The sequence below is a fragment of the Pithys albifrons genome, chromosome 16 (assembly GCF_047495875.1).
Source record: "Pithys albifrons albifrons isolate INPA30051 chromosome 16, PitAlb_v1, whole genome shotgun sequence".
NCBI classification, from domain to species: Eukaryota; Metazoa; Chordata; class Aves; order Passeriformes; family Thamnophilidae; genus Pithys; species Pithys albifrons.
This window is the reverse complement of record NC_092473.1, coordinates 718,994-740,404: the sequence shown is the minus strand read 5'-3', so window position 1 is coordinate 740,404 and position 21,411 is coordinate 718,994. Positions and strand designations below refer to the sequence as shown.

The 21,411-nt window shown below is 56.8% G+C and overlaps 3 protein-coding genes across 11 annotated transcripts in view; 1 reads left to right on the top strand and 2 right to left on the bottom strand.

The window, feature by feature from the left end:
* UBN1 (ubinuclein 1) overlaps window positions 1–4,826 on the bottom strand; it is a 29,177-nt gene extending 24,351 nt beyond the window's left edge. For 7 of the 9 annotated variants that reach the window (XR_011699181.1, XR_011699182.1, XM_071570962.1 and 4 more), the window contains exons 1-5: window positions 3,955–4,822; window positions 2,796–2,882; window positions 1,803–1,898; window positions 1,110–1,244; window positions 565–668 (exon numbers count right to left, since the gene is read on the bottom strand). Coding sequence is in view for 7 of the 9 variants with exons in the window: in XM_071570962.1 (XP_071427063.1) it covers window positions 565–668; window positions 1,110–1,244; window positions 1,803–1,898; window positions 2,796–2,882; window positions 3,955–4,194 (662 nt within the window). In the remaining 2 variants the exon portion in view is untranslated. Of the gene's footprint in view, window positions 1–564; window positions 669–1,109; window positions 1,245–1,802; window positions 1,899–2,795; window positions 2,883–3,954 lie in introns of all 9 variants that reach the window. The other 2 variants (XM_071570964.1, XM_071570963.1) reach the window with 2 other exon arrangements.
* A 4,442-nt stretch (window positions 4,827–9,268) lies between these two features.
* On the bottom strand, window positions 9,269–11,903 carry NME3 (NME/NM23 nucleoside diphosphate kinase 3). The gene is made up of 5 exons (XM_071571432.1): window positions 11,781–11,903; window positions 11,397–11,527; window positions 10,950–11,051; window positions 10,386–10,498; window positions 9,269–9,651 (listed from the first exon to the last, which is right to left on the bottom strand). Exons 1-5 carry the CDS (start codon window positions 11,824–11,826, stop codon window positions 9,534–9,536), a joined length of 510 nt encoding a protein of 169 aa, XP_071427533.1. The 5' UTR covers window positions 11,827–11,903; the 3' UTR covers window positions 9,269–9,533.
* A 6,498-nt stretch (window positions 11,904–18,401) lies between these two features.
* Window positions 18,402–20,761, top strand: EME2 (essential meiotic structure-specific endonuclease subunit 2). The gene is given in 3 exon segments (XM_071571517.1): window positions 18,402–18,458; window positions 19,135–19,303; window positions 20,538–20,761. Coding segments are annotated over 3 exon segments (450 nt in total).
* The last annotated feature ends 650 nt before the right edge of the window (window positions 20,762–21,411 follow it).

The window sequence follows — 21,411 nt, the reverse complement described above, 5'->3', positions numbered from 1 at the left end:
AAGCAACAGATACAGACAATGAAACAGAAAGACCAGGCAGACCAAAGCAAGGACAGAGCAACAGGACAAGGTGACTCAGAACAAAAAGAAAAACCACTCCATTTTACAGCCCAAAAGGTGTAAAAAAGCTGAGCACTCACCCAAGAAATACTTTAGGCAGGAGTACAGAAAATTGCCCACCAACAGCAGCAACACAGCCTTCTAACCTCTCCCTCTCTGCCAGCCTGGCAGTTGTATGGCCCTGATCCAATCCCTTCCCACCTGCCTTTCCTCCCACAACTTTGTCCCAACACTCATTATCTCTCTCTCTCCACTCTCAGTATCTGTTCCCACCATCAGCACCTAAACAGACTCAAGAAACCTCACCACTGCAGCCAGCTGTGCTGTGGAGCTGTGCTCCTTCTCTGATCATCCCCTGCCTTTCTGTCCCACTTTGGAAGCAATGGGGGTTTTCCTGCCAGTGTTTATGCAAAGTACATTCAGGACACCCCACACTGCAAGAGGTCCTACTGAGACAACTGTAACCCTGAAGCAAGTGTGAAGCAGCAAGAATTCCCTCCTTACCCAGCTTTTGGAAACTTGGACTTTTTGGATTTCTTTTCCTTGTCATAAGAATCATCTTTTTTCTTCTTCTTCATTTTTTCACCTCCATCTTTCAATTTGCGCTTCTGCAGAGAGTTAAAACCAAGTCACAGTCACAGAGTCTCCCACAGCACCAGCACCCCCAGAGCCATGGTGGGACCTCTCCCAAGAACTGGAAAACACTGGACATGTTAACCCAATCCCTGCACCTATCACCGTGGTTCTGGCAGCATGTGACAGCACCCCCAGCCTCTCCTCTGCACTCCCACAATGCCAAGGGACCTTCAGGGTGACGGGGAGCTGCTGCCAGCTCTGCTCCAGGAACCAGGCAACTCCACCAGGTCTCATCTGTGCCAGGCATGCCTCATTTTACTATGGAATACAGGGATGCAGTGGGATTTCAAGTGCTCATCCCTATTCTGCCCACACCAAGTCACAGATCTCTCCCACTCAATGTCAGCACACTTCCCTGCAGAAAGCTCTGAGGGTCTAACAGAGGAAACAACTGAGAAAGCTGACTTGCTGACCTTGGGACATTTCTTCTTCTTCTCTTTGACATAGTCATCTTCAGACTCAGATGCCTGACGGAACTGCAGCGTTCCTGAGTTGATGTAAAACCCTCCATACTTTGTAGTGAGAGAGGCAGGAACGAGCTCATCATACTGAAAAACAACAGAGAACAGTTTATTGGCACTGTAAGCTTTCTTAATTTATCCCATAGCTGAGCTGCTTGAAAAATGGAGTGGGATTCACAGACTCATAGAATATCCTGAGCTGGAAGGGACCCACAAGGACCATTCAGTCCAACCCCTGCCCCTGCACAGACACCCCAACAATCCCACCCTGTCCCTCAGAGTGTTGTCCAAACACTCCTGGAGCTCTGGCAGCCTTGGGCCTGTGCCCACTGCCCTGGAGAGCCTGTTCAGTGCTGACCAGCCTCAGATGGACAAACCTTTTCCTGATATACGGCCTAACTCTCCCCTGACACAGCTCCAGCTGTTCCCTTAGTCCTGAGTCCAGCTGTGAGAGTGAAGAGATTGTGCTTCCCCAAGAACAGATGAAGCTGTGGAATGCCAACCAGCATCCTCCTGCCCCAGAATCCCTCATTCCCCAGCCCAGGCACACTCCTGGCTCGTTCCCAGGCCAGGCTCTCCCCAGCTGCCAGCTCAGCCCCCCAGGCAGTCCCCTTTAGCCACCCTCACACCCACCCTGGCACTCACAGCTTCAGAGTTATCGATGAAGGAGTCGGACTCGTCGTAGCCATACCCCATATCAATCAGGTCCTGAATTCGGTCCTTCCTGCGCCTCTTGGCACCCTAAACAAGCAGAGATGGACTCTGTGATCACCCTCCTTTAGCAGTTCCCACAGGGACAGCCCCAGTACAGGACACAGACACTGGCTCCAGGAAAGAGAAGGAGCTGCAGCAGAACCAGACTAGAGTTAATCCATCCCACCAAGACTCATAGGATGTGGTAAATCCAGTTTTAGGCCTCGTCACACAGAAGCAAAACAGTGCAGCCAAATGAAACAAAGCACTCCCTGCCAAGCTGACTTAGTGCCTGTGGGCTTCACACTGAACTGGGTCTGCACCCCTCCATCACTCCTGCCTGGCTCTTCCATATGGATTGCTCTTCCATAACTGCCACACAGTGTGTACAGACCTGGTACTACAGGCACCAAACACACCAGCCTGTGCCAGTGGGACTCGTGGGTCAAGTCTGTGGCACAAAACAACATACAACTCACTACCCAAAAGTGCCAGTTGTAAATCACAATGTGGTTTTATTGCAGAAGGAAAGTGAGACAAAGAACAGAAAAAAACAGGTAAGACAGCACTGCCCTGAGGACAGTGGATTCACCACAGCCCTGTGCTCAGAGAACTGGCAGATTCCACTCTGCCACAGCAAAAGGGCCTAGAATTGAATTTTTTCTTAAGGAAATTAAATTCTATCAATTACAGTAAGTGAATTGCCACTCACTTGAATTCATGTCATTCACTTTATTCAGATGCATCTGATTTAAGAATGAATCTGAACTATTTCTGCAGCCCTGAGACAGAAAAGGAAGATAAAAAGCAGCATGTGCCAGCCAGGATAATGGACTGTGGGAGAACAGGAACCTGAGAGCCAGGGAGCATTAACCAGCACTGCCTGAGAGCTGAGCAGCACTGCCCATCCCCAGAGAAGGCAGCAGAGAAAGAACAAACACCTACATATTTTTCTTCAAATTTCCTTGCAAGAGCCTCCACTTTATGCCTTTCCTTTTCCTCATCATTAAAGGGATCGGTTGGGTCTTTCTTCTGTAAAAATAAAAGAGACAAAAACATCAGAGTCAATCCTGTCATGCTGCCACCAAAACCCCATGAATGAAATGCATTCTGGCTGGACCAGCCACATAAATCAGCCTCCAGGACAGTGTTTGGTACAGAGCTGTTCAGTATCTTCATCAGGGACATGGACAGGGGGATCAGGGCACCCTCAGCATGTTTGGATGGCACCAAACATGGCAGATCTGAAGGATGGGATGGGGTATCCAGAGGGACTTGGACAAGCAGGAGAAGTGGGAGCAAGGGCACCTCATGATGCTGCACCTGAATGAGGGCAATGCTCTGTATCAAATCCAGGCTGGGCAGGGAAGGGACCAAGAGCAGCCCTGGGGGAAGGACTCGGGGTGCTGGTGGGTGAGAGGCTGCACCTGCCCCAGCTCTGTGTGCTGGCACCCAGAAACCCCCCCTGTGCTGGGCTGGTCCCACAGCCTGGGCAGCAGGGGAGGGGGGATTCTGCCCCTCTGCCCCCTCAGGGGCAACAGTAAAAATGAATAGAATCCAGTAAGTTTCTTTTCATAGAAAACCACTCATAATACAAAGTTTAAATTCCACAGGGGTTTGCATGTCATTGTATCCTGGGAAATGGCTTTTGACAGCAAACAGAATTGCCAGGTAGCACCTGAAAGCAACCTGTCCACTGCACAGGTGATGCCAAGGAATGAAGTGGAAATATTCAACTGCAGCAGGGCACAGTCCTGAAAAAGATACAGCCACATACTGCACAAACACCTCACCTTTGCTGCCCTTAGGAAAGGGCAGGCCAGGCACCAGAAACCTCTTTAGATCAGGCCATTCCATTCTAAACAAGCTTTAAATCCCACACTCTGCCAGCAAAACACCTTTCCAAGATGAAAGGCCAGCCAAGGTGAAGGAGTGACACGGTGTGGCCTGAGAAGCCCTGCCGGGTGCCAGTTCTCTGCCCCTGGGATGTTCACCCACACTCCTCCACAGCACACACAGACCCAGCTCCCACAGCAGCCGTGCCGAGCCGGCCTTTGAACCCTTCACCACCACCCAGGGTCCCACAGGTCACCAGGGCACTCACCTTGTCACCCGAGGAGCCGCCTTTGACTTTGCCCCGGCAGCTCTTGAGGAGGTCCGGGTAGAAGAACTCGGGGCAGCGCTTGTGGTCGGGCTCGAAGAGGGTGAGCGTGATCCGCACGGCCGCGGCCGCGGGCTCGGGCTCCGCGGGCGGCTCCCCCTCGTCCCGCCGGGGCCGCTTCAGGAACCCGCCGCCCAGGGGCCCGTGCAGGGTGGTGAACGAGACCCGGTGCGGCTCCGTCATGGCTCTGGCCGGGGCTCAGCGGCCCTCACGGCATCGTTCCGTCCTCATCAGAAGGGGCTGCCCGGCGGCGCCGAGGACCGCACCGCCGGCCGAGGGTAACGGGGGTGTTGGCAGCACAACAAGTCCTTTGGTTTGGGAGTTTTCCTGGGCAGTGACAGCGGCCCGTGCTGGGAGCGCCTGCTGCGATCGCCAGAGAGAAAGAAAGGGTAAGTCGGTCCCTGCAGCAGAATCCCCTCCACCGCCGGCAGCCCCCGGTACCGCTGCTGTCCGGCCCCGGGGCTCTGCCCACACCTCACTCCGTTTGCATGGGCTGAAGGAAATCAAAACGTCCCCGGCAGCCGATCTGTGACAGGGCCCGACACCGCCGGGACCGAACCGGCCGGGGCTGCCCCTCCCGGGGCCAGCGCTGCGCTCGGGCCGTGCGTTCCCCCGCCGCACGGAGAGCCGGACAGCCCGGGCCGTGGGCGAGCGGCGCCGGCGGGCACTGAGGGGGCCGGGCGCTGAGCGGGGCCCGCGGTGCCGGTGGCGGTGGCGGTGGCGGTGGCGGTGCCGGTGGCGGTGGCGGTGCCGGCCCGGCCCGGCCGCCCCTCACTCACCCGCCGCTCCGGCCCCGCGCCCGCGTCACGTGGGCGGTGCTGCCCGAGCGCCGGGGCCGCGAGCGCCGGAGCCAATCAGCGGCCGCCGCCGCCGTCACGCCTCGCGTTCTCACCAATCATCGGCCGCCGCCGCGGCCACGCCTGGCGGGAGAGGCGCGCGGATGGGCGCCTCGGAGCACGTGACCAGGACTGACCAATCCCCGGCGCCGGCACCGCCCCGTCCCGGCAGCCCCCGCGCGGCGGCGGCGGGAGGGGCCGCAAGATGGCGGCGCCCCGGGGAGCGGGGTGGGGGCTCGGAGCGCGCTGACACCCGGCAGCGATGGAGGCCGGGGCTGCCCGGCGCCCTCGGAGCGGCTGCCCGCGTCCCTGTCACACACCGAGCAGCGCTCCGTGGAGCCCGGTAGAAGTCGATGGCGTGAAGCCTCCCGGAAGCCGCGTTCGACCTGCCCCTCCTGTCCCAGGAGAATTTAAACAAGCTCAGCCTATTCCATAGGATGAAATACAACTTAGGGAATGTGTGTCACTGTAACGGGGAGCAGAGTTCTATAATGTGTCTCAGAAGGGGCTGTTTGGACAATGACACACTCCCAGCCGGTTCGGGCCGGGCTGCTCCGCCTGGATGTGCTGGGACACGATGGGATCCAGCCCAGGGCACCGAGCGAGCTGCTCGTGTCATCGAGGAACTGCTCTCCATCATTTTTCAGCGGTTTGGGGAGTCTGGAGAGGTCTCCTGACCGGAAGGTGGCACAGGGCCCAGTTTTCAAGCAGGGTAAGAGGGAAGGCCCTGAACCCACAGGCCTGTCGGTGTCACTGCAGGGCCTGGTAACGTGCAGAGGGTTATTCTGGGAGTTACTGAAGAACAGACACCACAGTCACGAGCCACAGCCGGGGGTTCACAGGGGGAAGGTCCTGCTTTCTGACTGCAGTTGTGACAAGCTCAGTGTCGGGCACAGCTGGGTCAGGCTGGAGGGGCCCACAGGTCCCACCTCCCTGCTCAGGCAGGACCATCCCAGAGCACGTGGCTTGGAGGGGTGTGGAACATCCCCTCAGGGAGACCACACCTTCTCTGGTCTCAACGCTTGGTCCCTGCTCAGCAAAGAAGTTCCTCCTCTTGTTCAGGTGGAACTTTTGGGCCTCAGTTCCTGCCTGTTCCTCTTGTGCCATTGCTGGGCCCCCTGAGCAGAGCCTGGTCCCTGCTCTGTCCCCTCCCTGCAGGTTCTGATGGCCATGGGCAGGTCCCTCTCAGAGTCTGTGAGGCTGAGCAGCCCCAGCTCCCTCAGCCTTTCCTGCCCACAGAGACATTCCAGGCCCTTCAGCATCGTTGTCACCCTGCACTGCACCCACCCCAGGAGCTCCATGTCCCTCCTGTCTGGAGGAGCCCAGAGCTGGACACAGCACTCAGATGTGCCTCCCAACACTGAGCAGGGGGGCAGGATCCCCTCCCTGACCTGCTGAAATCACACCCCTTGGCCCCAGGGTGCTGTTGTCCCCAGGTCCTTCTCCCAGAGCTGCTCCCAGCAGGTCACCCCCAGCCTGACCTGGTGACTCTGGTTGTTCCTCCCCAGCAGCAGGACCTGCATTTGCCCCTGTTGAATTTCAGAAGGTTCCTCTGCCCACCTCAGCCTGTTGAGGCCCCTCTGAAGGGCTGCACAGCCCTCGGGTATCAGCCCCACTCCTCCAGCTCTGTGTCAAAGCCATCTTTCTGTTAACCAAGGGAAGGCAGGAGATCTGTTACTCTGGGGTTTTAGCAAAGTTTTGATGCAGTTTCTCTCAGTCTCCTGGGTGAACTGTCCTCCACAGCTCCACAAGTCCCCCTTACACTGCCTGAGCTCAAAGGGTCACAGTACAGGGGGTCCCCAGGGCTCAGTTTGAGGAATAGTTGGAATGGGTGATCTCCAGAGGTCCCTCCCAACCCCACAATTCTGTGATTCCAAGAGTCCTGCAGGAGCCCAGAGCCTGCTGGCTCTGTTGGCACAAGCACACGGTGCTGTGGCACCACTCTGGCTCCAGTGAAAACCATTCCAGCCACGCTGCTGGGTCAGTGGGAAGTACAAGAGCCCTGCACAGGGCACAGCCAAAGAGATCTCACTGCCTTCACCTCCTCAGCTCTGACACACCACTGGTGCACCCAAACCTCCCTCCAGGCTGCTGGCTGAGCTGGCCTGGCTATTCTTGCCTCAAGAGCCCTGAGAGGAACCACAGACAGTTTCTACTTTTATTGTTACAGTTTAGCAGAGTCTTGGACAGAGGAGAAGCAGCAGGAACCAACATGCAAAGCGACTGAAGTCCCCGGGGCTGCAGGAGACCCCCAGCTCAGCTCCTGTCACTGCTCACACGCCACGCGGCGGCGCCGCTGGGGCCCCTTCCCTGCCCTGGGGCTGCGGGAGGAGCTCATGGCAGACACCAAACCTACACACACAGCGAGGAGGGGAGGACTGGCCCTTGACTGCGCCTTGAGGAGTCATGTCTGTTGTTTGGCTGGAGTCCAGTGTGCTTTGACACCAGGAGGGCACCTTAAATCTTGTCTGTGCCAACAGGGAGAAGAGGGATCCCTCAGGAAAAGGCAGGAGATGATGCTCAGGTATTTGGCCACAGTTTACCTGTGTCACTGAGCTGGCACCTCTGGGAGCCAACATGTTTTGAAGGCATCCTTTGAAAAACAAATGAACCCTCCCTCCCATTTGCTTCACACCTCAGTCTTTACTTTGCCAGTGTTCCCTCCTGCAGCCCGGCTGCAGCCAGACTCTGGGTTCAGCCAAGTGGACAAGTTCCAGGAACAAATGGGATCTGTCAGGTATTTAGAGCTGTAAACAGGCTCCTACAAAAGTGTCCTATTTCAGCAGGAGGGACCAGCTAACCCTGTGTGGGGGTGATCAAAGCTGTGTATTCTACCCCCTCTATTCATTCCCCAAGGTCAATGGGCCATTGGCAGCAGCTGCCCAGGGAGCCATTATCACCTTCACACCCAGCCTGAGGGGGCGGAGCTGCTAATGGGCCATCAACAGCTCAACACCCCCTGGCTCCCAGAGTTAATCACCCATTGTGTGAGTCCCCGCCCAGGGGGAGGGACTGGGTGCTCCCTGAGGGTACATAAGTGGTGGGTAAGAAGACCTTGGGAACCTTGTTGGATCCAGAGCAGCAGCAGGACCTTGACAGGAGGAGATCCCCGCTCTCGCCCAGACCACAGCCCTCACCTGCACCAACAGGTTTTTCTTTTCCTTTTGCTCTGGACTTGGGGGAACCACAGGGGTCTCAGCACAAGGGCAAACAAACCCCCTTGGGTTTGTGCCCCAGGACACTGGGTTATACTGCTGGGGTATTGTGAGTTGAAAGCAATTTCCCTTGTGTGTCAGTGTTGTTATTGTAATATTATTATTAAATTTTAGGTCTGACTTATAATCTCTCTCGTGGTGAGTTCATTTCCCCTGCTGGTTCACCTTTAAACCAGCACAAAAAGGTCCCACGGCAGGAGAATCCAGGCTGAGGGAAGCCCCACTCACTGGAGGAAGACCCCACCAGCAGCCCAGAGTGGGAGTGGGGTGAGTTTTCTCTGCCCCAGAGAGCTGCTCTCACTCCCTGGCAGCTACAAAGCCAGGGAGACAGAGAGGGACAGGCTTGTGGGGCACAGGTAGAATTCACCCTACACTCAGGAAAGCCCCAGGGCATCTTGTTCCCTGGGTTTAACTGTGTCCCTGTTCCACAGCAGGATGATGGCAAGGTTCTGTCCTTGTGCTCTGGTGAGGTTGCACAGGGAGCTCAGACCCAGCACAGCTGTGAGGAGCTGGAAGACCCAGGGAGAGCTCACAAGTGACATCCAGCCCATTACAAACTGGGCTTCCAGGTACCCTCCCAGCAGGAAAGCTCTACTGTCAGACAAGGAAGATCTCAGCATCTCCCAGAGCTCAGTGCCAGGACTCCACAGTCCACACTGTGCACAAGAGAGGATGGAATAATCCTAGTTTTCCCGAGCCCCAGATCCACAAATCCTTCCCTGCCTCACTCTCCTCCTTCTCTTTCTTGGCTGCCCCAGTGCTGCTGCTTCACCTGCCTGTGTCAGTGCCCAGGGAGGGACAGTGTGAGACTGAGGGGGCTGTGCAGCTCCAGAGAACCAGAGAAGCTGCTTCCCTGCTCCCAGTCCAAGAACTGGAGCCAGAGAAACTGTGTGTTTAACAGCATTTGGAGAATCTTCCTTCCATGGACTCACTTAGTGTCTGAAGCCCAGTGGGCTTGTGCCAACCCCAGCACATGGAGCTCCCACCGAGGGAGAGAGACTGTTCCATCCTTCATTCCTTGTCTTGGAATGCACTCTTACCCCAAGGGGTAATTTCCCCCTTACTCATCACAGCCTAATTCTTTAAAAGCCTTTCAGAAATGCAGGTAAATTTTACCCATCCCATTGCCTTGTAGTAACCAGCACCTGTCCCAGCAGCGAGGAACACACATTCTCCTGCACCAGGCAGGGCTGGGAACACCCAGGAACTGGTCCAGAATCCAGGATTTACTTCAACAAATCAGCTTGAGGTACTTGGGATTTAAGGTGCTGCAGCAAACAGAGCAACAATACCAACTAATCACTAAAACAGAGAGAAAAAGAACGAGCTACTTGTGGCAGGAGCTGACCTGCAGAGTTCCACACACAGCCCGGCTCCCAGGACTCCACAGGCAGAACAGGAATCCCACAGCAGGATCCAGAGCCATGAAATGGATAGAAATGCCCTGTGCCCCCATGAAGGTGTCCTGCCCTCACTCGTAGATCCAGTGCTCAGCTGTGTCCTCCCAGCACGGGAGCTCCTCCGGGCGGAACCACAGCGAGATCTCCTGCCGGGCACTCTCCACAGAGTCACTGCCATGGATGACATTCCTGGGGGGAAGAGGAAGGGATCAGCTGGCACTCAGCACAGGAGGGTGTGAGAGAATGCTGCAGTCTGCAAAATATCCCCCTGACCAAATTAATTAAAGCACTGGAGCCGGTCCCATCCCACAATACCCTTTCCCACCACACCCCTCTCCTCCTTCTAGCTCGGGGTGTAGGTCATGTACATGTGGGAGCTGCCCATTTCCAGCACTCCTTCATCCTGAGATGAGGAGCCATTTGCTTGCTACAGGAGGAGCTGCAAGTGGTTTGCTTGTTTTTATGTTGGTAATTCCAGTTGTGCCTTCACATTTCCCCCTCCCTTCTGTCAAAGGGGGTTTGGTATCAGACACCCAGGAACAGAACCCTCAGCCAGGAGGGTTCAATATGAGCCGTGTCTCCCACAGGCCACCCAAGGTCACCACCCCTGGATCTTCATCTTCTCCCAGGAAAGGGCTGAGAGGGCTCCTCCCTTCCTCTTTCACAGCCCTGATTCCCAGAGGAAAACACAACCAAACACCACCTGCTTTCAGCAGAGTCCTCAGGAGGATGGAAAGACACAAACCCAGGCTCCTGCTCCTCCTGCCACAGCCCAGCCTGGGAGGCAGAGCTCGCTCAGCTCTGGTGCAAGCACAGAAAGGAGCAGCTCTGCCCCGAGGGCACGTGGCTCAGGCAGGCCTGGCACTGGAGTGTCTGCTCAAGATGCTCTGAAACACTGAGGAAGAAGAACCCAAAGCTCTCACTTGCTGACTTCAACACAGAAGTCCCCTCGGATGGTGCCAGGCTTGGACTCGGCCGGGTTCGTCTCCCCGATCATCGTGCGAACTGTCCTCACCACATCCAGGCCCTGCCACACCTGTGGGACAGCAAACCCAGGACCAGCTCCCATGGCTGCCCCAGCAGGTCACATCTGTCCTCTGCAATCCCCACCTGATCCACCTGCATGAGAGACAGGAAAGGGTCTCTCCAAATAGCCTTGAAAAGTTGATTTTGGAAAATAATCAGAATCATCTATGGATTTCTCCCCATCCCTGGATGTGTCCCAGGCCAGGTTAGACAGAACTTGGTCCAGTGGAAGGTGTCCCTGCCCATGGCAGGGGGTGGAACAAGGTGGGCTTTAAGGTCCTTCAAACCCAAACCAGTCAGGGATGCTACAATTTAATTTACCACAGAAAACACCCCTACAGGTCAGTGCAGATCCAAGAGACCCTTGGACGAGAGGGGCTCCCTTGTTCCCGTGGTGCCCCTGCCTGCTCAGCCCTTGTGCCCCTCCCTGTCCCTGGGGCAGGGGACAGGCCAGCACTCACCATGGCCACCACGGGCCCAGAGCTCATGTACTTCACCAGGCGGCCGTAGAAGGGCCGGTCTCGCAGGGCCTGGTAGTGCTCCCTCAGCAGCTCCTCCGAGGCCTGTGGGGACACAGGGCTCAGTTTGCTGCAGACAAAGGAGCAGGGGCGGCTGGAGCTGCGTGTTCCAGTTCAGCTCCTGCACAGCGGCTCAGCTCCAGCAGCGACCCAGCAGAGCCTGACACAGAGGGGTTTACCCGTGCCCAGCCCCGGGCAGGGACGCAGCCGGGACAGCCGCACTCCCCTCGGCTGGCTCAGCCCTCCCTCGGCCGGGCAGGCGCCCGGGGCCCGCAGCGCTGTGCCCTGGGAGGGTTCGCTGCTGGCGGGGCTCCAGCAGGCTGGGCAGGCAGAGGCACCGCCGGGCCGGGGGGGGCTCGGGGACCCCCACCCTGAGCAGGCCCCGCTCACCTGCAGCAGCTTCATCCCCACAAGCTGCAGCCCCTTCCTCTCGAAGCGCCGCACGATGTCCCCCACCAGGCGCCGCTGGACCCCGTCGGGTTTGATGGCCACGAAGGTGCGCTCATTGACCCCGCCGAGCGCTGCGGGGACACGGCAGGGGGTGAGGCGGGGAGGAGCCTCCCGGGCCTCAGCCAAGGGTTAGGGGGGTCTGGGGGGCTCGGGGGCGCCCGGGAGCTCAGGGCGGGTCAGGACGGGCCCCAGCCCTGTCCCTGTCCCCGGTTGCGGGGACACAGGGGCAGGACGGGGGAGTCGCGATCCCTCAGCCGCGGGGGCAGTGCACAGGGAATGCCCCGGGCCCGCGGGGCCGGAGGGGAAGGGGGTCCCGTCCCGTACCGCTGTGGAAGAGGCTGGCGAAGAGCCCCAGCACCAGGCAGATCATGGCGGCGCCGCTGCTCACGGGGCCGCGCTGCCCCCGGAACCGCCGTGCAGGGGGCGCGGAGCGGCGGTGCCGAGATGAGGGGACACCGGCCCGTTCCCATGGCAGCGCGCGGGGACACCGGCCCGTTCCCATGGCAACGCGCAGGGACACCGGCCCGTTCCCACGGCAACGCGCGGGGACACCGGCCCGTTCCCACGGCAACGCGCGGGGACACCGGCCCGTTCCCACGGCAACGCGCGGGGACACCGGCCCGTTCCCACGGCAACGCGCGGGCGGCTCCGGGTGGCTTTGAGACTCATGTGCCTCCTCTGTCAGTGCTGTCGTGGCTGCAGACCAGTCGCGGTTGGAAGAGGGTACGGGGCAGTGCCGCGACCCCCGAGAACCACAGAGGAGCCCCTCCGGCTCGGCCAGGCCGGGATGGAGCCCAGGAGGGGGAGCCCTGAGCTGGGCAGGGACAGGGACAGGGACAGGGACAAGGGCAGGGGCAGAGGCAGGGATAGGGACAGGGACAGGGGCAGGGACAGGGTCACGGACAGGGGCAGGGACAGGGGCAGGGGCAGGGGCAGGAACAGGGACAGGGACAGGAACAGGGACAGGGGCAGGGACAGGGGCAGGGACAGGGACAGGGACAGGGACAGGAACAGGGACAGGGGCAGGGACAGGGTCACGGACAGGGACAGGGACAGGGACAGGGACAGGGACAGGGACAGGGTCACGGACAGGGACAGGGATAGGGACAGGGACAGGGGCAGGGGCAGAGACAGGAACAGCACAGAGGCAGGGACAGGGACAGCACAGAGGCAGGGTCAGGGACAGGGACAGGGACAGGGATAGGGACAGGGGCAGGGACAGGGACAGGGGCAGGGATAGGGACAGGATCAGGAGCAGGGATAGGGACAGGGGCAGGGTCAGGGACAGGGACAGGGGCAGGGATAGGGACAGGGACAGGGACAGGGACAGGGGCAGGGACAGGGGCAGGGACAGGGACAGGGGCAGGGCCAGGGACAGGGGCAGGGGCAGGGACAGGGACAGGGGCAGGGCCAGGGACAGGGGCAGGGTCAGGGACAGGGACAGGGACAGGGGCAGGGACAGGGACAGCACAGAGGCAGGGTCAGGGACAGGGTCAGGGACAGGGGCAGGGGCAGGGGCAGGGACAGGGACAGGGACAGGGGCAGGGACAGGGGCAGGGGCAGGGGCAGGGACAGGGACAGGGACAGGGGCAGGGACAGGGGCAGGGGCAGGGGCAGGGACAGGGACAGGGGCAGGGCCAGGCGGGCTCGCCGCGCTCGGTCGCACAGAGCGCGGGGTGTGGCTGAGCTCGGGTGCCACATCGCGGCTTTGTTGTGCTCTCGTGCTCGCGGGGCGTACGAAGAGCCGCCGTCCAGGTGCTACAGGGTCCCCTCAAGAAAACGAATTTTTTCCCTTCTCCATAAAATCCTGGTATTTACTATTTTTAATCAGATCTGTACTATCTTTGTATTTTATAATAATTGTGATTTTAGCTTGTACCCTAGTTTGCCATGCTATCTTAACCATCTCTTTAGACAAAGAGGAATATAACCCTGCAGCTGTAAGCTGAACTTTAAGAAATAAACCTAAACCTTGTTTAGATTAGAGGCTGAGCTGTAAGAAATAGATCAGAATACCTGTCTAGGCTGAGGCTTGAAGCTGTAACATTTCTTAGTTACAATGAAATAGAGGGCTGCAGAGGTGAGAGCAGCCCATTAGGTCTGTTAAAAGTCACCCTAAATACACTGCCTGACTTTGGGGAGGGGTTATCGGTTGTAACTAAGTATATAAACCTGGAAACACAAAACTCTTGTTGAACGTGTCTTTGGTGGAATTATCCCCCATGTTCCCAGCGCTGAATAAAAGGAAGAATTTTGTTCTATTCTATTGGATTTGATTGTTTCTTAACTCACCGGGCTTTCTTACCCGCTACCAGGAACTCCCCTCTTGGTTCAGCTCCAGGATCAGCACCTGAAATACTTTCTCCAGTGTCCCTCTTAGGGCTGGATCTGCTTCCAGACCTGCCCCCGCCCGCTGCCCTGGCTTAGGAACAGCGTCTGCCCGCTGCGCCCTGCTCGGGTCCTGCCTGCGCTCCCAGGGATCCACCCAGAGCAGAGCCCAGCGCAGGTTTGAGGAGAGTGTTCCCACACTGGCACCAGGAAATAATCACAGGTGGGATCGCGGGGTCCACAGCGTAGCCCTGCTGGGGAAGGTTGGCCCTGTTCCAGCACAGCCCTGTTGTGGATTTTACTCTGCCAGTGGAAAAGTCTTTGTAGGAGAAATACTGTCAGTCGTGGAGTCGTGGATGCAGCTCGGGAGGCGGGGCTGTTCCAGAGGCTTTTCCTTCTCTTCCTGGCAGCTCCAGTGCCAGCAGAGGGAGCGCAGGGAACGCGGAGGAGCGCTCTGCCTGCACCTCCCTGCCTGCACCTCCCTGCCTGCACCTCCCTGCCTGCACCTCCCTCCCTGCACCCCATCCCATGGCACCTCCCTCCCTGCACCTCCCTGCACCCCATCCCATGGCACCTCCCTCCCTGCACCCCCCTGCCTGCACCCCCCTGCCTGCACCCCAACCCATGGCACCTCCCTCCCTGCACCCCCCTGCCTGCACCCCCCTGCCTGCACCCCATCCCATGGCACCTCCCTCCCTGCACCTCCCTGCACCCCATCCCATGGCACCTCCCTCCCTGCACCCCCCTGCCTGCGCCCAGTGACCGGGGCTGGGCCGGGCAGTCACTGCCAGCCTCCCTCCTGAAACGTGATGTTGATGTTTTGAAGGTGGACAAGCAGCATGTTGTGAGCCCTCCCCTTGTGTTCTTAGACACAGCTGGCCTGTTATGTTGGGCAATCTCAAACAAATCCCATCTGGAGCAGGTGTCTGAAAGGAACCCGCACTCACGTGCTTTGGGAAGGCTGCACATCGCTGAGACAGAAGTGGCTGATGGATGGTGTCAGCTCTCATTAGCCACTCACAACTAATTAAGAGCACATTTTCCACCGGTTCCCAGAGACATCCACGTGTGTCCAGGCTGGCACAGGGATGATGGGAATGGGGATGAAGTGAGTGTGGAGGGAGGTTTGTCAGGGCTGGTGAACCCCCACTTCCCTGGTGGCCAATCTCAGGCTTCATTCACAGAGAGCTATTTCAAAAATAATGATGTTTCTATATATTTAATAAGATTTAGTCCAGGACAATTTCCAAGGTGTCTGCAGAGGTGTCAACAACTCAGTTCACAGCCCAGCTGGCACAGACATGTCCTGGAGGCAGCCAGGCTTCCCACACTGGCAGAATCCCTCATTTTACCCTTGGTTTAATTTTGTTGGTCATTAATGCTGATGAAATACCTCTTTTTCTCACACCAGGATTGTTCTGTCCTTCTCCACTGGTCTCCTCAAAGATCCCAGCTCAGGCTCTTGGGTGAAGGTTTTCATTTCCTTGGACTGTAAATGTCCTTTTGGGCCTCAGGCAATTCCCTGCAGCAGAACCTGGAGGAGAAACAGGCCAAATACTGTCCAGTCCTGTGAGTCCTTCTCGTCCTCTCTGGCAATGATGTGCTGTGGAGGGAAAGCTTTGAGTTCCTTCTCTAGGCCAGGCTCAGGATCTCCAGAAATGCTGATTAGTGGTGACCAGTTAGCTTGGGAAATGGAGCTGGACCTGATTCCCAGCACATTATTCCAAAGCAATGTCTTTAAGGCACAGTTTTAGGCAGGTGTGTCTTCAGGGTGAGCCCAGGAACCTGCAGTGAGCAGGAATGAGACCACAGTCCTTCACACTGAAGTTTTACTTGTGTGCTCAGCATTCCCAGCCCAGATGTGAGCATGGAATGCTGCCACAGGCAACAGCTGGGAAGAAGCTGGACAAATTTGCTGCCTTATTTGGAAAGCCCAGTGATTGCTTCTTAAAGCCCTCCCTGGGCACCTGCAAGGGCAGGTCCCTTCTGGTCCCAAATTACCTCCCTCTTCGCTTTGGTTCTGTGGCAGGGGAGCTGAGGGGGCCGTGCCCAGGCTCCCCCTGCTGCAGGAATTCCAGGCAGAGGCACAACTCTATTTTTGCTCTTGCTGGATAAAGCATTGCAGATACTGTGATTATATAAGAGACTCCAGCTCATGTAGGTGCACATAACATGGCCACCCACTCCTGTGCAGTGCATAAAAGAGCCTTTTGTGTCCCTTCATCATACTGAGCAACTTCTGCAGGTGTCACAATCCTTCTTCTCAGCTCTTTTTGCACCCTTTTGCTTGTTTGGGGAAGATTTTTACCTTTCAGTTCAGCCATAGTCTTTCCCCAGCGTAGCATTGACACAGCCCTGAGTGCTGGTGCCTGTTACACTGTGAGCTCTGCACAGGTGCAGACCTGCTGTTTGCTTTCCTACTGAATCTCGATCCTGTTGGAAATTATTTCATCTTTTTTAGGATCAGGAGGTGTTGGTAGAACCAGAACATTTCCTTAAGCACCTTCTCCCTCACCCAGGTGATCCAGATCTCAGAGCCAGAGCTACACAAAGTGCTCTACAGCAGAGTCACTTTGCCAAGTGAACGTGGAACAGACACGAGAACTCTCTCAAAACTGCCATTGCTCCACCCTGAAATAGAGCTGTGGCACAGAGGGGGTGGCTGGAAAGGAGAGGACTTGTGGGAGAAGCAGTCTCTGAGTACAGCAGGAGGTCTCCAGGCACCTTTAGCCCTGGGTGCTGTTTCCCCAGAGGGAACTGGCCAGGCCTTTCATTGCATTTGGCTTTTTCATTCTCACAGAGTGCATAAAAGATGTACTTAAAAGAAACATTCAGAGGACACAGCCCAGGGAGACAGTTGCATTTTGAAGCAGAGATTTGTGTTAGTTCTTACTCTGTGACATCCTACAATGTTTTATTTATACCTGTCTGGGTAGCCTGTGCTTCTTCTTTGAGAAATTCACAGTCCGTCCATCCATCCCCCAGTCCAAGACCAGACAATGACAGGCTGGAAAAGGCAGTGCCAGTGAGGACATCAGTGCTGATGCTCTGGAGACACAGGGGAGCCAGGATGGCAGCAGGACACTGGCTGCTGTTAAGTGCCCTCAGAGATGTTCAGGGCCTGGAGCCCTTTCCTTGGCCCCTGAATGTCTCATTCCTGTGCTGCTCCCAGTGCCTGTGTCCTTCCTGACCTTGAACACACACCACAGAGGAGTCTCCTCTGTGCTGATGATGGTGTGATCACATCCAAAATCCCCTGCACAGATGCAGCTACAGTAGCTTGGTCTGTCCTGTCCTGTCTGGAGTATTTCACAGAATCACAGAATAGTTTGGTTTGGAAGGGACTTTAAACCTCACCCTGTTCCACCCCCTGCCATGGCCAGGGACACCTTCCATTAGCCCAGGTTGCTCCAAGCCCTGTCCAACCTGGCCTTGGACACTCCCAGGGATGGGGCTGGAGAGGGACTTGGGACAAGGGCCTGGAGGGACAGGACAAGGGAGAATGTCTTCCCACTGCCAGAACGGCTTCCCACAGCTTCTCTGGGCAACCTGTGCCAGGGCCTCGCCCACCTCACAGCCAAGAATTCCTTCCCAATATCCCATCTAACCCTGTCCTTTGGCCATGGGAAGCCATTCCCCCTTGTCCTGTCCCTCCATGCCTTGTCCCAGGGACCTCCCCAGCTCTCCTGGAGCCCTTTAGGCACTGGAAGGGGCTCTCGGGTCTCCTTAAATCCTTCTCTTCTCCAGGTGAGCCCTTCTTGGAGCCTTCTTTTCTCCAGGTGAAACACCACCACCACCCCCAGCTCTCCCAGCCTAGCCCAGGGCTGCCTGTGACTCTAGAAGAGAAACCTGGATTTTCTGTTACTTGGGTTGAGCTGTTGGCAAAGTCACCTGTTGGTGAGCTCTGTGTGTTGGATGCTTTGCCAGGGAGGGTGGTGGCTGGAGTGGATCAGGTTGCATCCACTTGCATCCTTCTTCACCCTGGCTGGCAATGGGACTGAGGAAGGACTGCAGACTCCAAGGCACCTTTTGGAGCCTCCTGATCTTAAGCCCCTGGTTCAGAGGGGTTCGGACCCAGCCTGCCCTCCTCAAGCCCACCGTCCACTGCCCAGCCCTAAAAAGCGCTGTCTGTTCTCGCTCAGGTCCTTTCCTTGCAGAGCCTGTGTCCCTGTGTGCCCCCACCACTGCTACTTGTGATGTCACAGCACTCATAAACTAGGTCAAACACCACTTAAACCTTGGCTCGATATCCCGTGGACTAAATTCCTGCCCTGCCGGACTGTGCTCCAAAGGGAGTTAGGACTTGTGGCTTACGGGGAGCTAAGAAGGATGAGCAGCTTTGCTGCAGCTCAGTAAACAGAGCTGGGGCTCTGGGCAGGCCAGTCCCCTGCCCTGCCGTCCGAGCTCCCTCCCGTGCCGGTCCAGTCCCCTTCCCTGCCGCTCCGGTGCCCTCCCCTGCCGCCCCGGTCCGCTCCCCTCCCGGCCCAATCCCTGCCTTGCCACCCCAGTCCCCTCGTTGCCGCCCCTGTCCCTCCCCTCCCGGCCCAGCACGACTTCATCCCACCCAGGGATGTGTCCCGCCCATGTGGTCACTCAGAGAATCATTAAGGCTCCAAGATGATCAAGCTCATCACTGTGTCCACGAAATACGTCCCCAAGTGGCCACACCCGCTCGTTTGTTGAGCACTGCCAGGGCTGGTGGGTCCAGCTCTGCCCTGCTCGCTCTCACCAGGTGCCACCGGTGGCCAGGGCTGAGACCAGTGCTATGGTCAGGGGGTGAGGAGGGTGAGGGCCTCCGGCTCTCCTTGGCCTCTTGGTCGTGCTTCACTTGTGTCACTTCTCCTCCAGATGCTGCAGCCATGGGATAACATTGAATTTCTGTCCCTAGACAGGAATTTGGCCAGCACCTCTGCACTGACAGTAACAAAACACCTGTACGAGGCAGTCATGCTGAACTCATCACATCCCCAGCCCAGAGATCTGGGAAGCCTCAGTGGAAGTCACAGAACATTTATCTGTGGCTGCCAGTCTGTCCTTGATGTCATCAGTGGAAGGGCCCAGACCACGTGTGTCTCTCGATCATTTTGAGCCTCTGCTGATGAAAATCTGTTCTCATGGTGAATGCAGTGGTGACTCAGCACTAAGAAAGGAGGAAAAAAGCCTTAGGAAAATCTTTCACCCCAGTTTTGCAGAGATTTCCGAGGAGGGAAAGAACATTGAGGGGGGAAAAGTGTTAGGCCTGGAAGAAAGAGGTTTTAGAAGCCAGAACTTAATGCCAGGGAAGGCTGCAGGGGCTGAGGTCTGCAGGGCTGTGCTCTGTGATCACACTGGCCTTGGGCCTTGCTCCCAGCTCTTCCTGCAGGATACAGCAGGAGTTGCAGGAATTTCCCTTCGGCCTTTCCAGGGCCAGGGGGTGCAAGTGGAGAAGGACAGCACAGGACTCTGGCAGGTGTGGAAGAAACAAGTGCAGCAGCTGGACAGAGCCAGCCCTGCACCAGCAGCTACGGTGGAAGCAACCAGTCCCTAAGCCCTGTCACAGGTAAGCCCTCAAACCTCTGTGTGTTACAGCTTGGAGGAGAAGGCAAGAGGGTTCCACAGACTTCCTCACTTCAAGGTCTTTGTTGATGGAGCAAACGAGCCCCGAGGGTGGAATCAGTTCTCCAGGGTCAAGGCTTGTCTCTGTGTGATTAAAACAGAGCCTTGGTTCAGCAGTAGCTGCTCACCCCTCCTGTTGGCCCTCCCAGGCCTCTCCCTGCCCTGTTGGTCCCTCTGGTTTCCCACCCCAGCCGGGGTGGGTTGGGTGCACCCCCAGCCCCATCCAGCAGGTCTGTTTATCTGCACTGGGTGGTGTCTCAGGTGGCTGCTCATTCACCCTCAGGCAGAAAAGGTCACTCCCACGAATGGTGAGGGATTTCCACAGGACACCCAAGCTCTCTTGGTGGTGAGCCCCACACTTCCCTTGCTTTTCTGCTGTCTGATCCTTCAAGGAGTTGATTCAGCTCACTGACTTCTCCCTGTCCCTACCACCCTCAGTTTTCTGCTGGTTCATGAGTTAGAGTTGGCACAGTGAGCATGGGGGATGCCCTCTGAGCCTTCTGGCAGCAGCTCAGCCAACAGATGACACATTTTTATCAGCCAGTGCTTGTTTTTGTGAACATTAATCATATACAACTCCATTAGATGAGGAACTGTGACAGAACCTTTTTTTGGTCTCATGTGGTCAAATCTCCTTTTCCTTCTGCTGGAGCTTCAGTCTCTGTCCCAGCACAGACTCTTTGAAAGAAGATGGGTTTAATGCCTTCCCACTGGCAGAGGGCAGGGTTAGATGGGATATTGGGAAGGAATTGTTCCCTGTGAGGGTGGGCAGGCCCTGGCAAAGGTGCCCAGAGAAGCTGTGGCTGCCCCATCCCTGGAAGTGTCCAAGGCCAGGTTGGATGGGGCTTGGAGCAACCTGGGTTGGTGGAAGGTGTCCCTGCCCATGGCAGTGGATTGGAATGAGATGGGCTTTAATGTCCCTTAGAACCCAAACCAGTTTGGGATTCTATGAAGTGGCTCTCCAGCTCTCTCTGGAGGAGCAGCACACAACTGAGTGTGTGTGAGGTCTTTCCCAAGGGATAGAGTTTGTTTCTTTCTCCCATTCTGATATGTTTGGATGAAGGCTTAGTTGCAGATCCTCAGTGTAATGATGGGATTGAGCTCTGCAGGGAAGTTTGGGATCTTCCAGAGCATCTGTGCTGCTTTGTGTGCTCAAAGGCCTGTGGAGTCTGCAGTACAGACTTCTGCTGAGGGACATCCCAGTGACATGGGACATCAGTGGCAAAGGTCACTGTGTGCAGCCAGACTGATCCCACCACATCTGTCTCCTCCTGATATCCACCAACCCCAGGGTTGTCCTGGACCTGTCCTGGTCCCCACAAGGGACTGTAGGCTGTGTTGGTCACTCCGTGCTTTATCTGCCCATCCTCAGCAGTGGCTGAAATGCAGCTGGGAGCCCAACCAGGGGAAGCAGCTGATTCTTTCAGAACAGAGATTTGCACATCAATAAATGTCTTGTTACAGATGTTTTCTTCACTCTCTTGGCTCCCATTTCCTCTTTTTGACAGAAAGCCTGAGCTTTCTGTCCCACTGGCTGAAGAGCTGTCTGTCTCCTGTGAGAGCTAAAGAATGGTTGGAGCAGGGGGTTGGTTGGATGTGGGTTTGTACCACAGCCTTTTAGGTGAATTGTTCAATAAGCCATGTTATTTTCCACAGCATGTCCTGACGTTTCATGTCCAGCTCTTTGGTGGGACTGTTCCTGCAGGTCCTGCTCATGGCTGCTGTGGGCAGGTGGGTCCTGATTCAGTTGCCTTGGAAAACATACTGACTGTCAAAACCAGCTGTCATGAGACAAACCACATCCTTGGGGTGACAGAGCTCAGGGCAGGGGAGTTTGATAACTGAACTCCCAACACAACAAAATGCCAGATAAGCTCCAGAAAACTCCGTGGGAAGTGGTGGGTTAGTACGGGATTCTGTTTTCCCAAAGCAAGTACTTCATTTTCACTTGGAAATAGCTCCACCAGGACAGTGGGTGTCAGGGTCCCCCAAGTGCCTGCTGAGGTTTGGGATTGCTCACTGGGGCCTTCCA